The sequence below is a fragment of the Phyllostomus discolor genome, chromosome 8 (genome assembly GCF_004126475.2).
Source record: "Phyllostomus discolor isolate MPI-MPIP mPhyDis1 chromosome 8, mPhyDis1.pri.v3, whole genome shotgun sequence".
In the NCBI taxonomy this organism is placed as follows: Eukaryota; Metazoa; Chordata; class Mammalia; order Chiroptera; family Phyllostomidae; genus Phyllostomus; species Phyllostomus discolor.
The window spans coordinates 40,047,762-40,066,912 of record NC_040910.2 but is presented as its reverse complement, the minus strand read 5'-3'; the positions used below and the strand labels follow the sequence as shown (position 1 = coordinate 40,066,912).

Below are 19,151 nucleotides of genomic sequence, written 5' to 3'. Positions count from 1 at the left end.
AAGATGGAACCTGCGATGGGATGACTGGGAGGAAAAGCCTGGGAGCAGAGGACTCCTGCAGACTGCCCACGGTGGGGGTGTGGCTCTGAGAGTGAACCAAGGCGAGCAGCTCCCACCAGGTGAGGAAAGCGGCCAGAGGACAATGAGCCACTCACTTGCAGTGACCCATCAGTGTCACTCACCCCACTGAGGGCAAGAGGATCAAAAAAGAAAAAGAAAAAGAAAAAGACAGCTTGGAAAAAAAATGAGGAAAATAAAAGACAGCCTGGGTTGGCATCTCACTGGAAAGCTGAACACAGAGTGACCATGGGACCTGGCAATCCATCTCCTGGGTCTAGACAGCCCCCACTTTATGATGGTTTGTCTTACAATTTTTCGATTTTGCAATGGTGTGAAAGTGGGACCCATTCAGTAGAAACCGTATTTTGAATTTGTATCTTGTCCTGGGCTAGTGATACGCAATCTGATACTTACCTGTGGTGCTGGGCAGGAGCGGCAAGAACATTCTGCCCAACCGGAGGCTAATGTACCTGCACTGAGCATGTTCGTGGCAGGCTGAGCTAAACTGTGACATTTGGTAGATGTCTCAAATGCATGTGACTTATGATGGATTTATTGGGACATAACCCCATCGTAAACCATGGGGCATCTGTAAATACCCAAGAGAAATGGAAGCAGACACTAAGAGAGATGGTCGCACACCCATGTTCGCAGCAGCATGATTCACAAAGGTGACAATAACTCAACTGTCCAGTGATAGATGACAGATATACACAGTGTGGTTCATCGGACAATGAAATGTTAGTCCTTAAATGAAATGTCCTTAAAGAGAACACTCTGACACCTGCCACAATGTGGATGAACCACAGAGATGTTACACTCAGTGAAATAAGCCAGACACAACAGAACAAATATGTGACTCCAATTACATGAGTTCCTTAGGGGAGTCAGAGTCACAGAGACACAAAGATGGTGGGTGTCAGGGGCTGGGGGAGGGAAGGGGAGTTAGTGTCTATCAGGACAGTTTTGTTTTGGGAAGATGAGGAAGTTCTGGAGACGGTGGTGGCGATGGTTGCATGACGATGTGAATGTTAATGCCACTGAGCTGTGCCCTGAGAATTGGTTAAGAAATGAAATAAAGTGCTGCATTTGATGTTCCCTCTGTTTTGTTGCAATAAGAGAACCAAACGAAGTGGGGAAGGCCACCCAGGCCATGTGGCACGCTCACCGGCCCATCCTTGAGCGACTTGAGGATTTCAGTCCACAGCTTGGTGTTGCTCTGGTCCTCCTTGATGAGGCCTTTCTGCTGGGCCGTCAGGCTGTACGGCTCCACCTTGGTTTTCTTGGGTGCCTTTTCCAGGGAGCAGGCACCAGCCCTGCCACCTCCTGAAACAGAGCAGAATGGTGAGGGTGGGCACGCCCCAGGGCCACAAGGACAGGTTGTCCACGGAGAGCTACCCACCTTCTGACTTGCTCTTCCGTTTGCCCTTCCTGGGGGATGTGAGGCCCTCCTGTTCCTCTTCCTCCTCCTCCTCCTCTTCCTCTTCCATCTCTTTGGACGACCTCCTTCTGTTGTTCTCTTTCTCCTTCTCCTTCTCTTTCTCCTTCTCCTTCTTGGCCAGGGCCTCAAGGTAGCCTTCTGGATACTATGAAAGGACGGAGGCGACTGTGAGGATCGGGCTGAAGTACTGCACCTGCTGGGCCACCCAGACTCCCTAGGGAGGTTTGGGGACCAGGGCCTGCCCTACCCTGACACCAGCCACCCCCCAGCCCTGCACTTCCTGCCACCTCCTATCTCCCCTCACCTCACTGTCACTTCCTTCCCAATCTCCAAACCAGCCTTAAAAGCCTTAACTCCTTCTACCCTATAGCCTCAGATCTGAGAGCACTACTCCTCCAACTCCAGAGCCTGGGGCAGTAGTCCGATTATGACACATACCAGGAACAAGGGCGAACCTGCCCCCTCCCCTCGGGGTGAGAGTGACACGCTACAGAAGTTAGAGCACACGCAGCAGTCACATCCAGCCAATGTGATCATCTTATCTTTACTACTTCCTTTAAGGGGTAGGCAAGCTGTCCAGCAAGCGGCCGGTGGTAAACATTCCCACTTTGTGGGGCAGCCAGCTCTGCTGGGGCCCAACCGCAGGCAGGAGCCCATTTGTGACTGAACAAATTTGTAGCAGTGCCCCAAGGAAACTTCATTTGCATACAACTGCCCCAGGGCCTTAGCTGCCTTCCAACCCTATTTTTTTAATCCTCACCTGAGGAAGAGAAGATGTTTATAGATTTTTAGAGGAAGGAATGAAGGGAGGGGGAGAGGGGAAAAGAGAAACATCAATGAGAGAAACACTAATTGGTCAGCCTCCCATACGCCCCCTGACGAGACTGAACTCACAACCTATGCATGTGCCCACACTGGGGAGCGAACCTGCAACCCTTTGGTGTCCAGGGTGACACTCCAACCGACTTAGCCACCTAGCCAGGGCTAGCCCCATTTTGATGAGCCTTGGGCTCCAGGTCCAAACAAGCATGACTTCATTATAATCCTATATCTAAGGCAATGCAGTCTTCTACCTTTGTCTGATTCTGAAATGTTTCACCAAAAAATCTCCAACCTTCTTTAAAAGAAGCACTAAGTTCCAATGAAAACTGAAGTCATAAATAAAAACCCCACTCCCACCAGGCACCGGTGTTCAGTCCCACAGCTATTTTTCTCCCCAGTTCCTCAGCTTCTGATATTGCCCCTGGTACAGACATTATGTTCAAAAGACAACTCCTTGTGAACCAGCCCCTCCCCAGGGGTAGGCGCTATCAGAGTCTCAATGACAATTAAGATTCCCTAAATAGTCCCAAAAGAGTTATCGGGCTGTTACAGCATCTCATAATAAACAGAAACACCCTAATTATGGTGCCAAAAAGCCCTACTCTGGCCCAGGGTAAATTCTCAGGAGATGGAAGACTCCACTTCTGTAAAGAGGCAAGCGATGGCTGGAAGAGACTGATCCTCCTCATCTTTACAACTGACTTCTCTCTATTCTACCAGTGTTTCTGGTTGGTTTTTGGTTTTTTTTGAGGGGGGGTGGGCACGGCTCCAAGTTGATTTCAGACAACCTGTCTACTGAGACAGCTACAATAAGAAGTCTGGCCCTGGCTGGTGTGGCTCAGTGGGCTTGAGCGCAGGCTGTGAATCAAGGGGCTGCCGGTTGGATTCCCAGTCAGGGCGGGGCACATGCCTGGGTTGCGGGCCAGGTCCCCAGTGGGGGCCACGTGAAAGGCAACCACACATTGATATTTCTCTCTTTCTCCCTTCCTTCTCCTCTCCCTAAAAATAAATGAATAAAATCTTAAGAAAACAGAAAGAAGTCTGGACCTCAACCCCGAGCCTATGAACACAAAGGAGCACACCCAATCTGCCCATCCCCGATACCCACTAGCTAAAGAACTGAAACGCAGACAGCAAGGGGTGGCCAGCTCGGCCCCTGGCCAGCATTTTGGAGGGAGAAGCAGGACTGCTGAGCCAGATGAGCACGGCCTGGACGCACCTGCATGGTCAGCCCCAGCTTCTTGATCCGGTCCTTCCCTTCCTTTGTCCAGGGGCCGGGCTCACTGTCGTCCCTCCGCAGGAGGTAGCGCCACACCAGGAAGCCAGATTTCCCCTTCTCAGGCCAGTACCTCACGACCTGCAGAGGGTGAGAGCTGATGTCAGTGTCCTCTGGGACTGGAGATGGCCCCGGCAGGCACAGGGAGGACCTCTCACCTTGTAGATGCCGTCGTACCGGTTGCCTTCGGTGGGAGCGTATTTGCTGTGCTTGCGGCCCTTGACATTGCGCACCACCCGGACCGGCTTCCCTGAGCGCCAGTCCTTGGCTTCCGCCCCTTTGCGGTCGTTGATGGGAGCACTGCAGTTGAGAGCCAGTGCCCTGCGGGGAGAACCGGGACCACACACTATAGGTTGGATTGTGTCCCCCCAAAAGAGAGGGCATTTTAACCCTTGGAACCTATGAATGTGACCTTCTTTGGAAAGAGGATGACTGCAAATAAAGCTCAGAGGTCAGAATGGATAACGGGGACCCTAAAAATACAATGATTAGTGACCTTAGAAAAAAAGGAAATTGAGACACAGGCATACAGGGGAAGACACTATGTAAGGACGGAGGCAGCTAAGGGACACCAAGGATTGCTGGCAGCCACCAGAAGCTAGAAGGAGGAGAAAGCACCCTCCACAGAAACTTCAGAGGGAACATAGCCCTGTGACACCTTGATTTTGACTTCGGGCTTCCAGAAATGTACGATATGAGAATAAATTTCTGTTGTTTTGAATCAGCTGGTTTGTATTTCTGCTGGAGCCACAGGATACTAGCACACCACGTGGGGAGCACGTCATCAAGAAAAGGAGGCAGTGAACGTGGGCCAGCCCAGCAGATAAGTCCCGGCCAAGGGCACGGGGGCCTGGGGCAGGCCAAGCAGAGGTCAGGTTCAGCACTCTGACCTCTTTATCAGATGTGAGGAAAAAGGAGCTGCGACTATGCCGCTGTTTTCTCGATACAAATAGTACTTGTGAAACAAATTTCTTAGTTTGTGTCCAGAGAATATTATTTAATGTTAGCTTATATGGTTTCTCACATTAAATCTTTTCTGAAAACATGATTTTTAACAGCTACTAAAATTAAAATATTCCCCTAGACAAATAAATGTGCAGTGAACCCTTCCCTTTAAAAAAAAAAAAAAGACATTCAGGTACTGGCATCTTGCTGTTTAACATAACGGTAGGATAGCCCTGGCTGGTGTAGCTCAGTGGATTGAGCTCAGGCCTTCAGACCAAAAGGTCGCTGGTTCGATTCCCAGTCAGGGCTCATGCCTGGGTTGCAGGCCAGGTCCCCAGTAGCAGGTGTGTGAGAGGCAACCACACACTGATGTTTCTCTCCCTTTCTCCCTTCCCTTCTCTCTAAAAATAAATAAATAAAGCCTTTAAAAAAACATAATGGTATGACAAAAATTACTACTCATAAGACTTCCCTTCCCCATGTCTCATAACACACTTCCAAAGTGGAATTCAAGGGTCGTAAGACCATTTTCAAGACCTTTCTGGAAAGAAGGTACCCATTTGTACTTCTACTAACAAGGCAATACCAGTCTGTACCCTGGCATTTCTCAACACTTTAGAATTTTTGGCCAATTTCATAGGGGAAATAAATTGTATTTTACTATCACTTCAACTTGTATTTCTTTGATTATTAAAGTTGATTAATTTTTCATGGTCATTGGAGATTTCCATTTCTTTTGTGAATGACCTGCATGTCCTTTGCTTTTTTTCTGTCAGCTCTTCTTACTGGTTTGCAACAGCTCTTTACATACCATGCGTCACATTCGTTGCGGACTTTCCCCTCAAGAGTCATCTGCCTTTTCATTTTACTTATGAGTCATACTAATGCAATTTATAATATCTGGGTCATCAACTCTGTCTTTTCCTTTGGGCTTTATGATACTTTTTATGCTTTAAAAGACTATCCCCATCCCGCAACTGAGGGTCAGTGAACTCCAGCCCAATGCTTAATTTTCAAATGAAGTTTTACTGGAACAAAGCTATGCTCACTCATTTCCGTAAGTTCTGCAGATGCTTTTGAGCTCTGATGGCAGAGCTGACTGCCTGCAACAGAGACCACGTAGCCCAAAGCCAAAAAGATTTATTATCTGGCCTCTTTGGGGAAGAATTTATTTTTATGCACTGAATGGATTTTTAGCATCCACACATTCCACCACATTATCAATGGGAATCTAACTTCCTGGACATAATACCCAAAACAGAACCAAGCCCATTCCCTGTATAGCCACCAGAGGATGGGGCAGAAGCAAATTGGTGAGAACAGAAGAAAATCTTTTTTTGCAAACCTGTTGGTGTGGGTGAGTTTCTGATCACAGGACTGTTCTGCAGTCCGCTTGTTGCCGGAAAGATCTCGACCACCACTACCGGTATACGTGAATGAATTCCCATGGTCCTGAAACGGAGAGGGGGACAAGCTAAACCCTCCACACAGAGGAAGATTCCACTGAAAATAAACCCGCAACACCTGCTAGGATGTCAGCTGTCAAGGAAACATAAAATGGCCAGTTATGATAAGGATGTGGAGGAACAGGAACCCTGTACACGGCTGCTGGGAAGGGAAAATGGTATGGCAGTTCCTGGCAAATTACATGTGATCCAGCAGTTCTGCTTCTGTGTCTGTAAAGACACGAAAGAACTGAAAGCAGGGCATTTCACAGATTATCTGCACACCCACGTTCAACAGCAGCACCATTCATAACAACCAAGGGGTAGAAGCAACCCAAGTGTCCACTGACGGACGAATGGATAAACACAGTGTGGTCCACCATCCAGACAAGGAAATATTATTCAGCCTTAAGAAGAAAGGAAATCCTACAATATGTTACAACATGGATGAACTTTGAGGACATTATACTGACTGAAGTCAGCCAGACACAAAAGGACTAATACTCAGACCCCACTCATACACTCATAAGGCCCCAGGAGGAGTCAGATTCATAGAGAGAAGAAGCAGAGGGTCCAAGCCAGAGGTGTGGGGAAAGGGATGGGGCATCAGTGTTTCATGGGGACAGGCTTCCAGTTTGGGAAGATAAGAAAGTTCTGGAGATAAATAGTGCTGGTGGTTACACAGCAATGTACATGTACGTAATGCTGCTGAGATGTACACTTAACATAGTTAAAATGGTACATTTTATGTTATGTGTATGTTACAATTAAAAAATAAGTAAAACCACTCCCACTTACCACGTCGTCCTCATACCCCCCAGCCAGGACCAGAGAGTACGCCCCGTCATTGCTCCGGCCGTGGATGCCTGCCACGTGAGGCCGATGGACCCCTGACTCACTAACCTGTGAAAAACACCGAGAAACAAATTATTCTTCCGGACTGGCTGCTGTAGAAAAAGCTCAACCCTCCCCTCCCTCTGCTGCCTTCAGAGCCAGGGGCCTGACCTTCCCACTGAATGTGCCACACCTATTACAAGAACCTCCCCCTGAATCCGGGCCACAGCACAGGAGGAGCTGGCTTGAATTCCAGCCGCGCCACCTGTTCAAGGCACAGCTGTCTCCAGGCAAGGGGTTTCTGGAAGGCCAGCGCCTGCTGGTCAAACTCTGGCTGTTTGGGGGTACCTGGACTCTGAACCTCCACATGGTGCCCACGGGGACCCCTGGGATGGGTCCGTAGTGGTTGGATGGAACGATGGTGCACTCCTTGGTGCGCCCCACGCACGCCATGCCCTGTGCATTCCAGAAACAGAGAGGAAAGAGTGCTGTGAGCAAGCGTGGGAGGGCAACAGGGCTGCCGGGGCCATGCGGGGTGCGGCCACCTCACCTTGCCCCAGTCCCTCTGCGAGGACGATGTGGCCGAAGCCATCTTCGCCTTCTTCTTACTCTCTTTCAGCTTCTCCCCTGCCAGCACCACTTCGCTGGCATCATTTCGACACTCAGGGCAGTACCTGTCACAACGGGGACATCAGTGCCTGTCCTCAGCCCGCTCTGGACCTGCTAGCCCTGCAGACACGGCCTGTTCTTTCCAGCTCCCTGCCATCCCACACTGTTCAAGATAGGGAATCGTTTAAACTTAAATTCACTAAAATTAAATAAGAAATCCAGTTCCTTGGTCACATGTGCCACACCTGACCTGGTCAGCAGCCATGTGTGGTAACTGGTGACCCTCATGGATGGTGCAGAGTGAGAACCTTCCCATCATCACCCAACATTCTACTGGATAACACATTCTTTCCCCTGTTGCTGGGAATTACATGGTATCTCCCAGCAGTGAGGAGATCCAGCTGGGGTGTGGGAAACCTAGAAAATTCAATGGGCACCTCCTCACTGCTGTAGACTCAGTTTTCTGATCTCCACAAGCGGAGGTTGTAAACAACGGCCACCTCCAAGTTATGGTGACAACTGTTAATAGGTTAGGGTTCCGAGGCCAGAGCCTGGGGCATCCCTACATTTCCGCCACGTCTGCAGCTGTCGGTCTGTGCCAAAAGCGTCCTGGCTGACAGACTTGCTCCTGGGCAAGGCCGAGATGCTCGCCCCTCTGCTTCCCACCTGCAGACTCTCCTTCCCCACAGTTACCTGGAGGCATAGGCCCCACCTGGAACACAGGATATTCCCTCACCCCATCTCTCACTGCCCCTCGTGGGTTTACTAGGTGACAGACAGATGTTAGTGTCATTTCTTGGCACCCGCCAACCCCCTATCCCAGAGGGCTGAGTGCCACATCCCCGAGCCCGCCCCGGGAGCAGTCACAGCATCCACTCACCACTCCTCCTCCGGGGGAACAGTGCTGAGGGGCGGGCAGAGGCAGTATATGTGAAAGGCCATGTCGCACTCATCACACAGAAGCTGCTTGTCAGGATCCTGCTTGCCCCCACACAGGTGGCAGGCACACACCCGGCAGGTCTTGCTCGGGTCATCTTTGCAATATTTGCAGGAAGGCCCGCTCTTCCCTGGACACAAGAGCCGGATACAAGAGGATCAGCCCAGGCAGGGCTGGCCACATAGGAGGACCAGAAGCCCCCACCCCCACTCAACATGGGAGACATAGGGGGCATAATCAGAACTCACTTCGCATCGGGTTTTCAACCACAGGGCTTCCCTCGCCTGGGCGCTCAATCTTAAAAACTTCATCCACAAAGATGATCCGACAGTCATTGAGAGAATTATCCCTGCAAGAGACAAGCCATTAGAACATTCCAGCTGGCCAGCGCTGCCGAGGCACCTCCGAGAAGATTGGCCACCTAGCACCTTCTTGGAGCATAGGAACACCTCAAATGGTATTAAGTAAGGGGCTTCTCAGGGCTCTTGTGCATTCATGTACTACTCCCCCTGCCAATTAGTCCTGCTAAATCAGTAAAAGGTGAAAGATTTGTACGATCTGAAGAGAAACCAGAGTTGCCAAGTCCTACTAAATGAAACACAAGATAAAAGAAAGCAGCACATAGCCCTGACCAGTGCGGCTCAGTTGGCTGGATGTCAACCCACAGAACGAAACGTCACTGGTTCGATTCCCAGTCAGGGCACATACCTGTGCTGCAGGCCAGGTCCCCAGTTGGGGGTGTGCAAGAGGCAACCAATCGATGTTTCTCCTTCACATCAACATTTCTCCCCACCTGTTTCACCCTTCCTTCCTCTCTCTCTAATAATAAAAAGAATTAAAATCTTTTTTTTTCTTTAAAAAGCAGCATATAAAATAGTTTCATTACATGAATTGAGAGTAAGTTCTAAACTTTGGGCAGGAAAAGCCAATTAAACAGGGCCTATCACGCAAAAATCACAAAGGTAAAGTCTGATCAATTTAGCACGATCAAAACACAAAAGCTCCTCTACTTTACAATGTCCCCAAGAGTCGATCCAACATCTACATCCACAACGTCCAAAAGAAATGACCACCTGCCACAAACACACGCCACGTGGGCACTGTCATGCCACAGTTCCTAGTAGCCACTGAAACAGTAAGAACAGATATAACTGGCATGAGTATGTTTTATGTAACCCAATGTATACAAAATGTTATTTCAGTATGCAATGAATAGTAAAGAATCATTAACATCTTTTTTTTTCGTCTTTTTCGTCACTAAGTCTCCAAAAGCCAGTGCGTGTTTCGTACTCCTGGCGCATGTCAGGGCCACACTTCAAATGCCCGGTGGCACGTGCAGCCCATGGCTATGGAACCAGACACCACAGGTCCAGATCCATTCACCACGTCCAAGGAAATACCGCCGTGAGAACAGACATGACAACATCCAGACTGCAGTTCTATGGGACAAAAGACCAGGTTTCCTCAAACTGTTAAGATTTAAAACATAGGTACCAGACAAATACCGTATGATCTCACCTTTAACCGGAACCTAATCAACAAAACAAACAAGCAAAATATAACCAAAGACACTGAAATAGAGGACAGGCTGACAGTGACCAGAGGGAAGAGAGGAGGGAATTTCAGGGGAAAAGGGGAAGGGTTTGCAGGAACTAGTATAAAGGACACATGGACAATAGTATAAAGGACACATGCCAAGGGCAGGGTGGCAACGGGAGGGAGGTGGGGAGGGCTTGGAGGTGGGCTGGGATGGGTATAAAAGACAGAAAACTGTACTTGAACATTAAAATAAAAAATAAAATAAAAAATGTATAGCAAAAAAAACCAATAAAGTCTACTGAGCAACTAAAAAAAATAAATTAAATAAAACATAGGTACCAACCTAACTGAAATCTATGGACATTACTTAGATCCTAATCAAAAAAATGATTAAGAAAAGAAGAGCGCTAACTGGAAGACTGAACAATGACTGGATTTGTGTTATTCAAAAGTTACTGTTAGGTTGTAATAACAGCACTATGGTGACATTCCTTCATTCTTCAAGAGTGATTTTTAAAAACTGTGTTCTAAAATATTCACAGACACAATGACTGGGCGTGCAAGAGTTACACCGGTGCAGCAGGGTGCGGCTGGCAGCATTCTCGCGTCCTCAACGAAGGAAAACCAAAAGAACTTGCCGTTAGCAGGCTCACTCTCATGGAATTAATTAAAGGGAGTTCTTCAAACAGATAAGAAGTTATAAAGGAAAGGCTCAGAGCACAGAGGAAGAAAACAAAAAATAAAAAAACGAGCTGGCTGGGTAGCTGAGTCGGTGAAAGACCCTGGGACGCCAAGATTGCAGGTTAGATCCCCGGTCATGGCACATACAAGAAGCAACCAATGGACGTGCAAATAACTGGAAAAATAAATTGATCTCTCCCTCTCAAATCAACAATAAGAAATAAAAGAATAAGTGACCCTAAAGGGACCTGAATGGAGGGAAGATTAGCACATTTGGCTCAAAGGACAAAAGTGACGGCAGTCTAGGCAACCGAGGTGCCGGGAGGGGGAAGTGGCACCAACACGTCACATGTCTATGTGGTAAAATTCAGAAAACCTCTGTGAAAACCATGAAAAGCAACATGCTCCAAAGATTAAAATAAATCAAGACAGAGTCTTAAAAAATATATAAGTAACCCCCAGGAAAGACAGAAAAATAGAAACAGAAACAAAGACATAAAAAAAACCCCCACAGTAAAATGACAGACTTATTCCCTAACATACAAATAATTACTTAAAAAAATTATTTTGAGAGAGAGAGACACACACACACACACACACACACACACAGATTTGTTGTCCCACTTATTTATACATTCATTGGATGATTCTTGCATGTGCCCTACCAGGGATCAAACCCACAACCTTCACATACCAGATGATGCTCTAACAAACTGAGCCACCCCGCCAAGGCAACCAATAATTACCTTACATGTAAACAGTCTACATACGCCAATTAAAAGGCAAAGACTTACAAAGTGGATGAAAAAAATGACCCAATTATATGGTTTACAAGAAATTTACTTCAAATTCAGCTACACAGGTTGAAAGTAAAAGGATTTAAAAACAGATACACCATGCAAACATTAACTTGTAGAAAAGCAGATATTCAATACACATACATGCACATACAGAGACAACTCCTCTGGGATAGAGTAGGCTTCAGAGCAAAGAAAATTACTAGAGACAAAGAGGGATGTTACATTATGATAAAAAGACCGATCAACCAGGAAGACATAACTGTTCTAAATGTGTACACACCAAACAACAGTTGATTATGAAGCTCAAAGGAAAAACAGAAAAATCTACAATCACAGCTAAGGACTTGGACAGCCCCTCATCACCCGAGAGAAGTACTAGACAGAAAGTCAGAAATTAAAAAATGTGAACAACACACTCAGCCAACCCAATGTAACTGATATACAGGATATTCTACCCAACAACAGAAAATACTAATTTTTTTTTCAAACAACCATGGAATATTCACCAAGACAGACCTTATTGTGGGCCATAAAATAAACCTCAAGCAACTTAGAACTGAGTCCTGTCTGGTGTGGCTCAGTGGGTTGGGCAACATCCCACAAACCAAAAGGTCATCGGTTCAATTCCTGATCAGGGTACACACCTAGGTTGTGGGCCAGGTCCCCAGTTGGGGGCGTGCAAGAGGCAACCAACAGATGTTTCTCTCCCTTTATCCCTCCTTTTCCCCCTCTCTAAAAATAAGTAAGTGAAATCTTTTAAAAACTTGAACTGAAATCATACAGAGTATGTTCTTTGGACATAATGGAGTCAAACTATACATTAATAACAGAAAGACAGTGCAAAAAATCTCCAAACATTTGGCAATTAAGCACCATACTTCTAAATAAGCCAGGAGCCTCAAAGAGGAAGTCTCAAAGGAAATAAAAGAAATAGAGAACTGAATAAAAAGAAAAATAGAACACAGAATGTGTGGAAAACAGTTAAGAAAGTGCTTAGAGGGGAATTTATAGCACTAAAATGCTTATATTAGAAAACAAGAAATTTCTCAGATCATTAGTCTAAGTTGCTACCTCAAGAAACTAGAAAAAGAACAAAATCAATCCAAGGAAAGGAGAAAGGTAAAGACAAGAGCAGAAATCAATGAAGTTGGAAACAAGAAACAATAGAGAAAAGCAGTGAAACAAAAAGTCGGTCATTTTTTCACAATAACATCACTTGCAGCTTCCTCCCTGGTGTCCCTGGGGCCACACTGCCCCCTGCTGTCCATTCCCTGCTCTGCTACCCAGAGCGAAGATTCTTAATCATAGGCCCTGTGCTCAAAACGCCCCAATGACTGCCAGCAACAGAGAATCAACTCCAGCTCTGTACCACTCCCGGCCACACCCTGAATGTCCAGGTACACCGAAGTTTCCAGTCTCCACTCCTTCCTCCCTCTGGCCCTCCGGCCTCCTCACAGGGCCACCAATACACCAGAAACGACCCTGCCTGAGAACCTTTGCACCTGGCTCTCTGTACTTGGGACACTGCTGTCCAGATATCTGTGTCTATATTTGCTAACTAACGTGGGATGTTCTTCAGCCACTGAAGAGGAAGGCCTGACACAAGATGCTACCTGGATGATCCTTGAGAACATTACACTCAGTGAGATAAGCCAGACACAAAAAGAAATACTATGCGATTCCATTCATACAAGGTCCCTGAAGGAGGGAAAGAAAGATGGTGGGTGCCAGGCAGGGGGAGGGAGATGGGGGATTAATTAGTGTTTAATGGGAGAAGTCACTGTTTGGGATGATAAGAAAGTTCAGGAAATGGGATTAGTGGTGATGGTTGCACAACAATGTGAATGTACTTAAGCCCCCAAAATGTATACTTAAAAACGATTAGGATATAAGTCTCCAGTTATGTGTGAATTAAACACACACACACACACACACACACACACACACACAGAAAGGAAAAGCAGAGAAGAGCCCAGCAAACATTTTCTGACAAGAGCCAAAAATATAAATGTCTTCTTTCAGTCTCCTTCTCAACTACTCAAATGCGCACTTGCAACACAAAAGGAGCCACAGATAATCGGTGAACGGAGGGGCAGGGCTGTGTGCTGATAAAACTTTATTTGCCCAAACAGGGGAAGGGCAGGATCAGGCCTGCAGTCCGAGGAGCTTGGATGCAGAGCACACCCTTACATGGCCTTGTTTCTGCTTGTGTCTGTACTCGTCTATACACACAATGTCCCTGGAAAGCCAAGGTCAAGTCTCCAGACAGAAGAACTGGTGGCTAGGGGACAGAGAGAAGGAAAATATTCACTGTGTGGTTTTCAGTACCTTCTGGATTTTGATGTATTTGACGCTATTACCTACTTGCCAAATCTTAAGACAACAAATAAGAGAGAACAAGGAAGCCTGAAGTCTCCACCTGGGCCTCAGAGACAGGACCCCGAGAAGGGGCGTGAGGGGGTCTGTCTTAGAAAGATCACAGGTGGGTGAGCAGGAACTGGGAGCCCCAGAGGGGAGGCTAGGTGGAGACTGAGGGCCTTGCCCACAGAGTGCGGGCTGGGCAGCCACTCACCCGAGCCTGACGTTGGCGTACAGCTCCCGCACTGTCCGGGCCTCACGCTTCCGCACGATCTCTGCATCATACCAGAAGCCCCGATCCTTCGGGTTGTCAGGGTTGTAGTTGACCATGACCTCCTGGCCCACCTCCAGCTCCTGCCACTTGAGGATGTGTCGGGCACGGGCACGGACGTCCCGTGAGCTCATCTGGACCACACCATTCTCTGGGTAGCTGGGAGAAAAAACCCACACTCAGACCCCAAAGACCAGACCACGTTCCCTCCTCAGAGACAAGAAGGCCGCACACAACACAGGTGTGGGTTATTCTCATCACAGTGGCAAGTACAGTCCCCTCCCTTAGTATGTTCTTCACTGGTGTCAAAAATACAGAGGCACACAAGACAGGTTTCAGTTACAGAAGGGGTTATGGGCTGATCTGTGTCCCACCCGCCCCCCCTCACAAAAAGCATGCTGGACGTCTAACCCTTGACACCTGGAAATGGGACCTTATTTGGAAGTAGGGTCTTTGCAGATGTAATTAAGTTACAATGAGGTTACACTGCCTTAATCCATTGTAACTGGTGTCCTGATAAGAGGAAAAGAGTCACAGACACAGAGAATGACACATAAAGGCAGAGACGGAGACCAATGTGGCCACGAGCCGAGGACTGCTGGCCGCATTCCCTGTAGGAGGCAGGGAAGGACTCTCCCCTACGAGTTTCAGGGAAGTCATACCCTGGCTGCCACCTTGATTTTGGCCCCCAGAACTGTCAGTGAATAAACTGTCATTGTAAGCCACCCAGGCTGTGGCACTTAGCAGCCCTAGGAAACTGATACAGAAAAAAACCGAGGGAGGGAAAACCACCTTTTTCCACATTGTACATATTAAAAATGATTTTCACAGGGGGACATGCATTATTTCATTTCTGTAAACATAACATATGGGATATTAGGGAAGTGATGGGGGTATGCAGGAATATTCCAGCAGCCTCATAACAGGCATAAAATGATTGGGATGAAAGAAACCTATCAGAAACAAAGTTAAAAACTTCAGCTGTGAGGGAGAACCCCAAATCTATTATGTATAGCTCTATCGCCCAGTGCTCAGTATTTTCACCAGTAAATCACCAAGAACAAAGGTTGCCAAACTTTTCCTGTAAAGAGCCAGATAGCAAACATTTTTGGCCTTGGGAGCTAGAAGGTCTCTACCATGAATACCCGGCTGTGCTGCCATGACCAAGAAGCCCGTCACAGAACAATTCTCGAACAAATGGGCATTGATGTGCCTCAATAAAGCTCCATTTACAAAAACAGGCCTCAAGCCAGATTCAGCCCTCAGGCTTTCCTTTGCATCCCCTCACAAAGAGGATGGGAATCTTGCATCCACTGTGATTCATTATTCAATTACTTTCAGTCTTTACAGAGCCAAGCTTAGAATGCACCAGAAACTGGGTGGGGTAGGCAATAGGGACCCCACAGGTGAAAGCTCCCGGGCTGCCTAGAATGGGCACTCCCCACGGCAGGCATGCGTGCCCCTGCTATGGGCCACACTGTACCCCCTCCAATTCACATACTGAAGCTTTAACCCTCAATGTGACTATGTTTGGAGATGGGGACTTTAGGGAGATAATTAAAGTTAAATGAGGTTATACGGTTCAGTCTCTGATCTGATGGGGTTGGTGTCTTTGTAAGAGGAGGGGACACCAGAGCTCTCTCTTTCCATGTGAGGTCACAGTGAGAAGACAGCCAAGAAGACAGTCTTCACCATGGAGCAACCCCATTAACGCCTTGATCTTGGACTTCCAACTTCCAGAACTATGAGAAAATAAATGTCTGCTGTTTGAGCGCCTAGCATGTGGCAGGTTGTTACGGCAGCCCAAGCCTACGAAGACAGCCTCTGTGTTCACAGACAAGAGTTCTCTGTGTCTGGCACAGGGCCAATACACACAGTGAGTGCTCAGTAAATACTCATGTGTCCAGTGAGGGGGAGAGACAAGTACATAGGACGGTTCCACACAGTACCAGTGACATGCGGTATGAATAAAACAGGCATCAGGTGAGGGGGGCTTCCGACTAGAAGATCAGAGCAGAGTTCTCCAAGGAGACCTGAGCAGGGGTCGGCCTAGCTTTGGGTCCGCCTGATACTAGTCCTCCAGGGCAAGGCCTCCTGTGTGGTGTGGAAGCATTGAGGGTGGAGGCCTTGAACCCTCACCATCATCCCCAAGGCTGTACCAAACTCCAGATCCTATATACACAGAGCCAACGCCACAGGCCCACCTGCCTTGAATGACACTCACTCGTCGTATTTCACGTGATAAATGACATCTTCTTCCAATGTGGAACAGGAGGCGGAGGTGCAGGGCTCGTCCTGGGACGGTGCCTTCCTCGTCACCCTGACAACCTGTGCCTCAAACCAAGCTCCCATGTTCGTGTCCCGAGCATCAACGTACTCATTGACCTGTGAGGAAAAAGTAAATTCCCTCATCTGACCCCGGAAAGGAAATCTGATCAGCAGCACTGACAAAGGCCTGGTTTGGTTCTTGGCACTGATGCTTGGCCTGGGATGCAAACCCAAATGCCTGCAACAGGTTTCTCAGCTGCAGCGCTGTGGACATTTGGGTCACTCTCTGTGAGGGATGGTCCTGGGCACTGTCAGGTGTTGAGCAGCTTCCCTGGCCCCACCCACTTGATGTCAGCAACAGCCCCACTCATGACAACCACAGGTGTCCCCGGTGTGCCTGTGAGCAAAATTGGCACAGGGAGGTCATAACTGCTCATTTCTCAAGAGAAGCTGGGAATCTAGATCATTATATAAAATTTCATGCTCTTATAGGGTGGCAGTGAACTCAGAAATTTTACAGCCACTGCAAAGCCACAGAGAAGACACCTGTGGGCCCAGACCGACCCAGGATTCTGCTTCAGGGAACAGAAAGGAATCTGGAGGAGCATGTTTCTGCCAAAGGAACTTCAGGAGGTTTTCATGGCAGGACTGGGGGTGCCCAGCCACAGGGATGGATGGGAGCTGGCCAGCCCTCATGAGCTGACAGCTGGGTGGTGGGGAAGACAGAGAAGACAGGGGGGCATGGACAGTGCTCCTGGGGGTGCAGAGACCAGCCAGGCAGGGAGCATCCCTGACCCCAAGGCTTCTGCAGGAGACTCACCTTGTAGAGGCCCAGCTCCGTCTCATCCCACGTGTCCTCATCCGCTAAGCCCGTCTTCCCGTCCGCCTCCACAGCCACCTCGCCACTATTCGAGGACTTGTCCGACTCGCTCTGGCCCAGGCAGCAGCCAGAATCCGTGTCAGAAAGCTCAGAGTCTCTCTCCTTGCTGCTGCTGGGGGGAAGCACAAGGCTCTGCCGGACCAGGAGTTGGATGGTGTCATTCAGGCGAACGTCATAGTCAAAGAGGGTGTGGCCGTCCTCCATCTACAGAGATAGCGACACAGAGGTCACTCACCCACCAGACATTTGGTGTCTGCTCGGTGACAGGCAGCAGGAACACACCAAGTAAAGGACCAAATCTGCCCTTAGATTATGAGACAATAGAACCTGTCCCTTCCTGGGCATGCACCGATACCACTTCCCCAGGGTCCCTGAATTGTCTCAAGTGAGGACTCCTGGTGTCATATGGTGAATGTCCCCACGAACACACAGCGTAACCCTGCTGTGTTGTGGACACACACTGGGTGTCAGGGGAGATTTTCTAAGTACTCTGTGTTTTGCAACTTTTGTCAGTTACAGTAAACAAGCATGGTCTTCATCACTGATTCTCAACTGAAAGTGATTCAGCACACAGGGGACACGGGCATCCAACGTCTAGGGACATCTGTGGTTGTAGGGCCTGAAATGCTGCAAAACCTCCCACAGGGCACAGGATGGTCCCCGCACAGACAATGATCGGGCCCCAATGCCAGCAGTGCCCAGGGAGAAGAGCTGGCCTATGTAAGCCCAAGAAGACACATCCCCCAACATCCGCCAGTCTCCAGTGTAAGGCTCCAGCTCAGATCTTACCCACTCAGGGCAGCTTCCCAGACCCATTACTGCCACCCCTCTGTATTAATGCCTTTATGCTAATTCTATCCACACCAGACACCTGCTAACAGGACCCTGCGGCCAGCACAGCTCAGCATTCTGCACCCCTGGGTGTGACATGGCAGGTGTGAAGGAGTCTTGTCTTCTGAGCTGCATCCCAATAGCATCAAAGGTCAAGGAGTTAGCTTTTATTAGAAACTACCCCACAGCACTCCACCAGCACCCAGCGAAGGCCTGCAAGTATACCGTGTTCTATCCCAGTGCCCCGAAAGCAGCTCTGTGCCCTCAGCACACTGACACTGAGGCTCGATCGTTCTCTGTGGGGGGCCGTCCTGAGCACTGCAAAGTGTTGAGCACCATCCCTGGCCCCCAAGCAGAATGCCAGGAGCACCCCCAGTCAAAACCACCACAGATGTCTCCAAACCTCCAGTGTTCCCTTGGGGCAGAACAACCTAGTTCAGAAGCAATGCCCTAAAAAAAGGGGAAAAGAGAAAAACACAGACCAAAAAAAAAAAAAAAATCAACTTTACCACCTTCCCGATTTATACCAAGGGCTGCTTGCCATTAATATGCAAACGACACCAGGTGGGGAGGGGGGTCCCAGCGGAAGCAAGTTCCAGGGTCCAAGGTCATCCTTTGGTCCAGGGGTGCTGGGGGAGGTGTTCTTCTTTCATCACAAACCTGAGAATCTGATGATGATCCCTCTCCCCCAGAAAAATGCTTCTGAACACATCATCACTTGCCTGTAGCTGCAGAGGCTGCCAGGGCCCCTCTGAAACTCCCCTGGGTGACCAAGGTCCACTCTACCTGCTCACCCAGCACCAAGTGAGAGCCTCCAATGTGCCTGGTGCTGCCCGAGTACCACAGGGAAGCCCGGGAGACAGATGCGGCACCAGCCCTGCAACACAGGGCAACACAGGACAGCCTCACCACCAGGTGAGTGGTGACATGAATGGGAAGAGACAAGTCAACCTGTGCACCATGTTTAGAGCAGCGTGTTTCACGGTTGCCTAAGGGTGGAAACAAGCCATGTGTCCATGGATGAGTGAATGGATAAACGCAAGGTGGCCCATCCACACGCTGGAATATTACTTGACCATAAAAAGGAGGGAAGCACTGACACTCTACTCAACGTGGATGGACCTTGAACACATGGTGCTCAGTGACAGAAGCCA

At 48.5% G+C, this 19,151-nt stretch overlaps 1 protein-coding gene across 3 annotated transcripts in view; it reads right to left on the bottom strand.

Moving 5' to 3' along the window:
• The window catches only part of UHRF1 (ubiquitin like with PHD and ring finger domains 1), a 42,111-nt gene that overhangs the window by 8,240 nt on the left and 14,720 nt on the right, over positions 1-19,151 (bottom strand). For all 3 annotated transcript variants that reach the window (XM_028520027.2, XM_028520029.2, XM_028520028.2), the window contains exons 3-15: positions 17,107-17,370; positions 16,243-16,403; positions 13,962-14,177; positions 8,618-8,718; positions 8,313-8,499; positions 7,374-7,497; positions 7,172-7,279; positions 6,788-6,892; positions 5,890-5,996; positions 3,758-3,920; positions 3,543-3,680; positions 1,463-1,646; positions 1,229-1,386 (exon numbers count right to left, since the gene is read on the bottom strand). In XM_028520027.2, the coding sequence (XP_028375828.1) occupies positions 1,229-1,386; positions 1,463-1,646; positions 3,543-3,680; positions 3,758-3,920; positions 5,890-5,996; positions 6,788-6,892; positions 7,172-7,279; positions 7,374-7,497; positions 8,313-8,499; positions 8,618-8,718; positions 13,962-14,177; positions 16,243-16,403; positions 17,107-17,370 (2,016 nt within the window). The remainder of the gene's footprint in view (positions 1-1,228; positions 1,387-1,462; positions 1,647-3,542; positions 3,681-3,757; positions 3,921-5,889; positions 5,997-6,787; positions 6,893-7,171; positions 7,280-7,373; positions 7,498-8,312; positions 8,500-8,617; positions 8,719-13,961; positions 14,178-16,242; positions 16,404-17,106; positions 17,371-19,151) is intronic.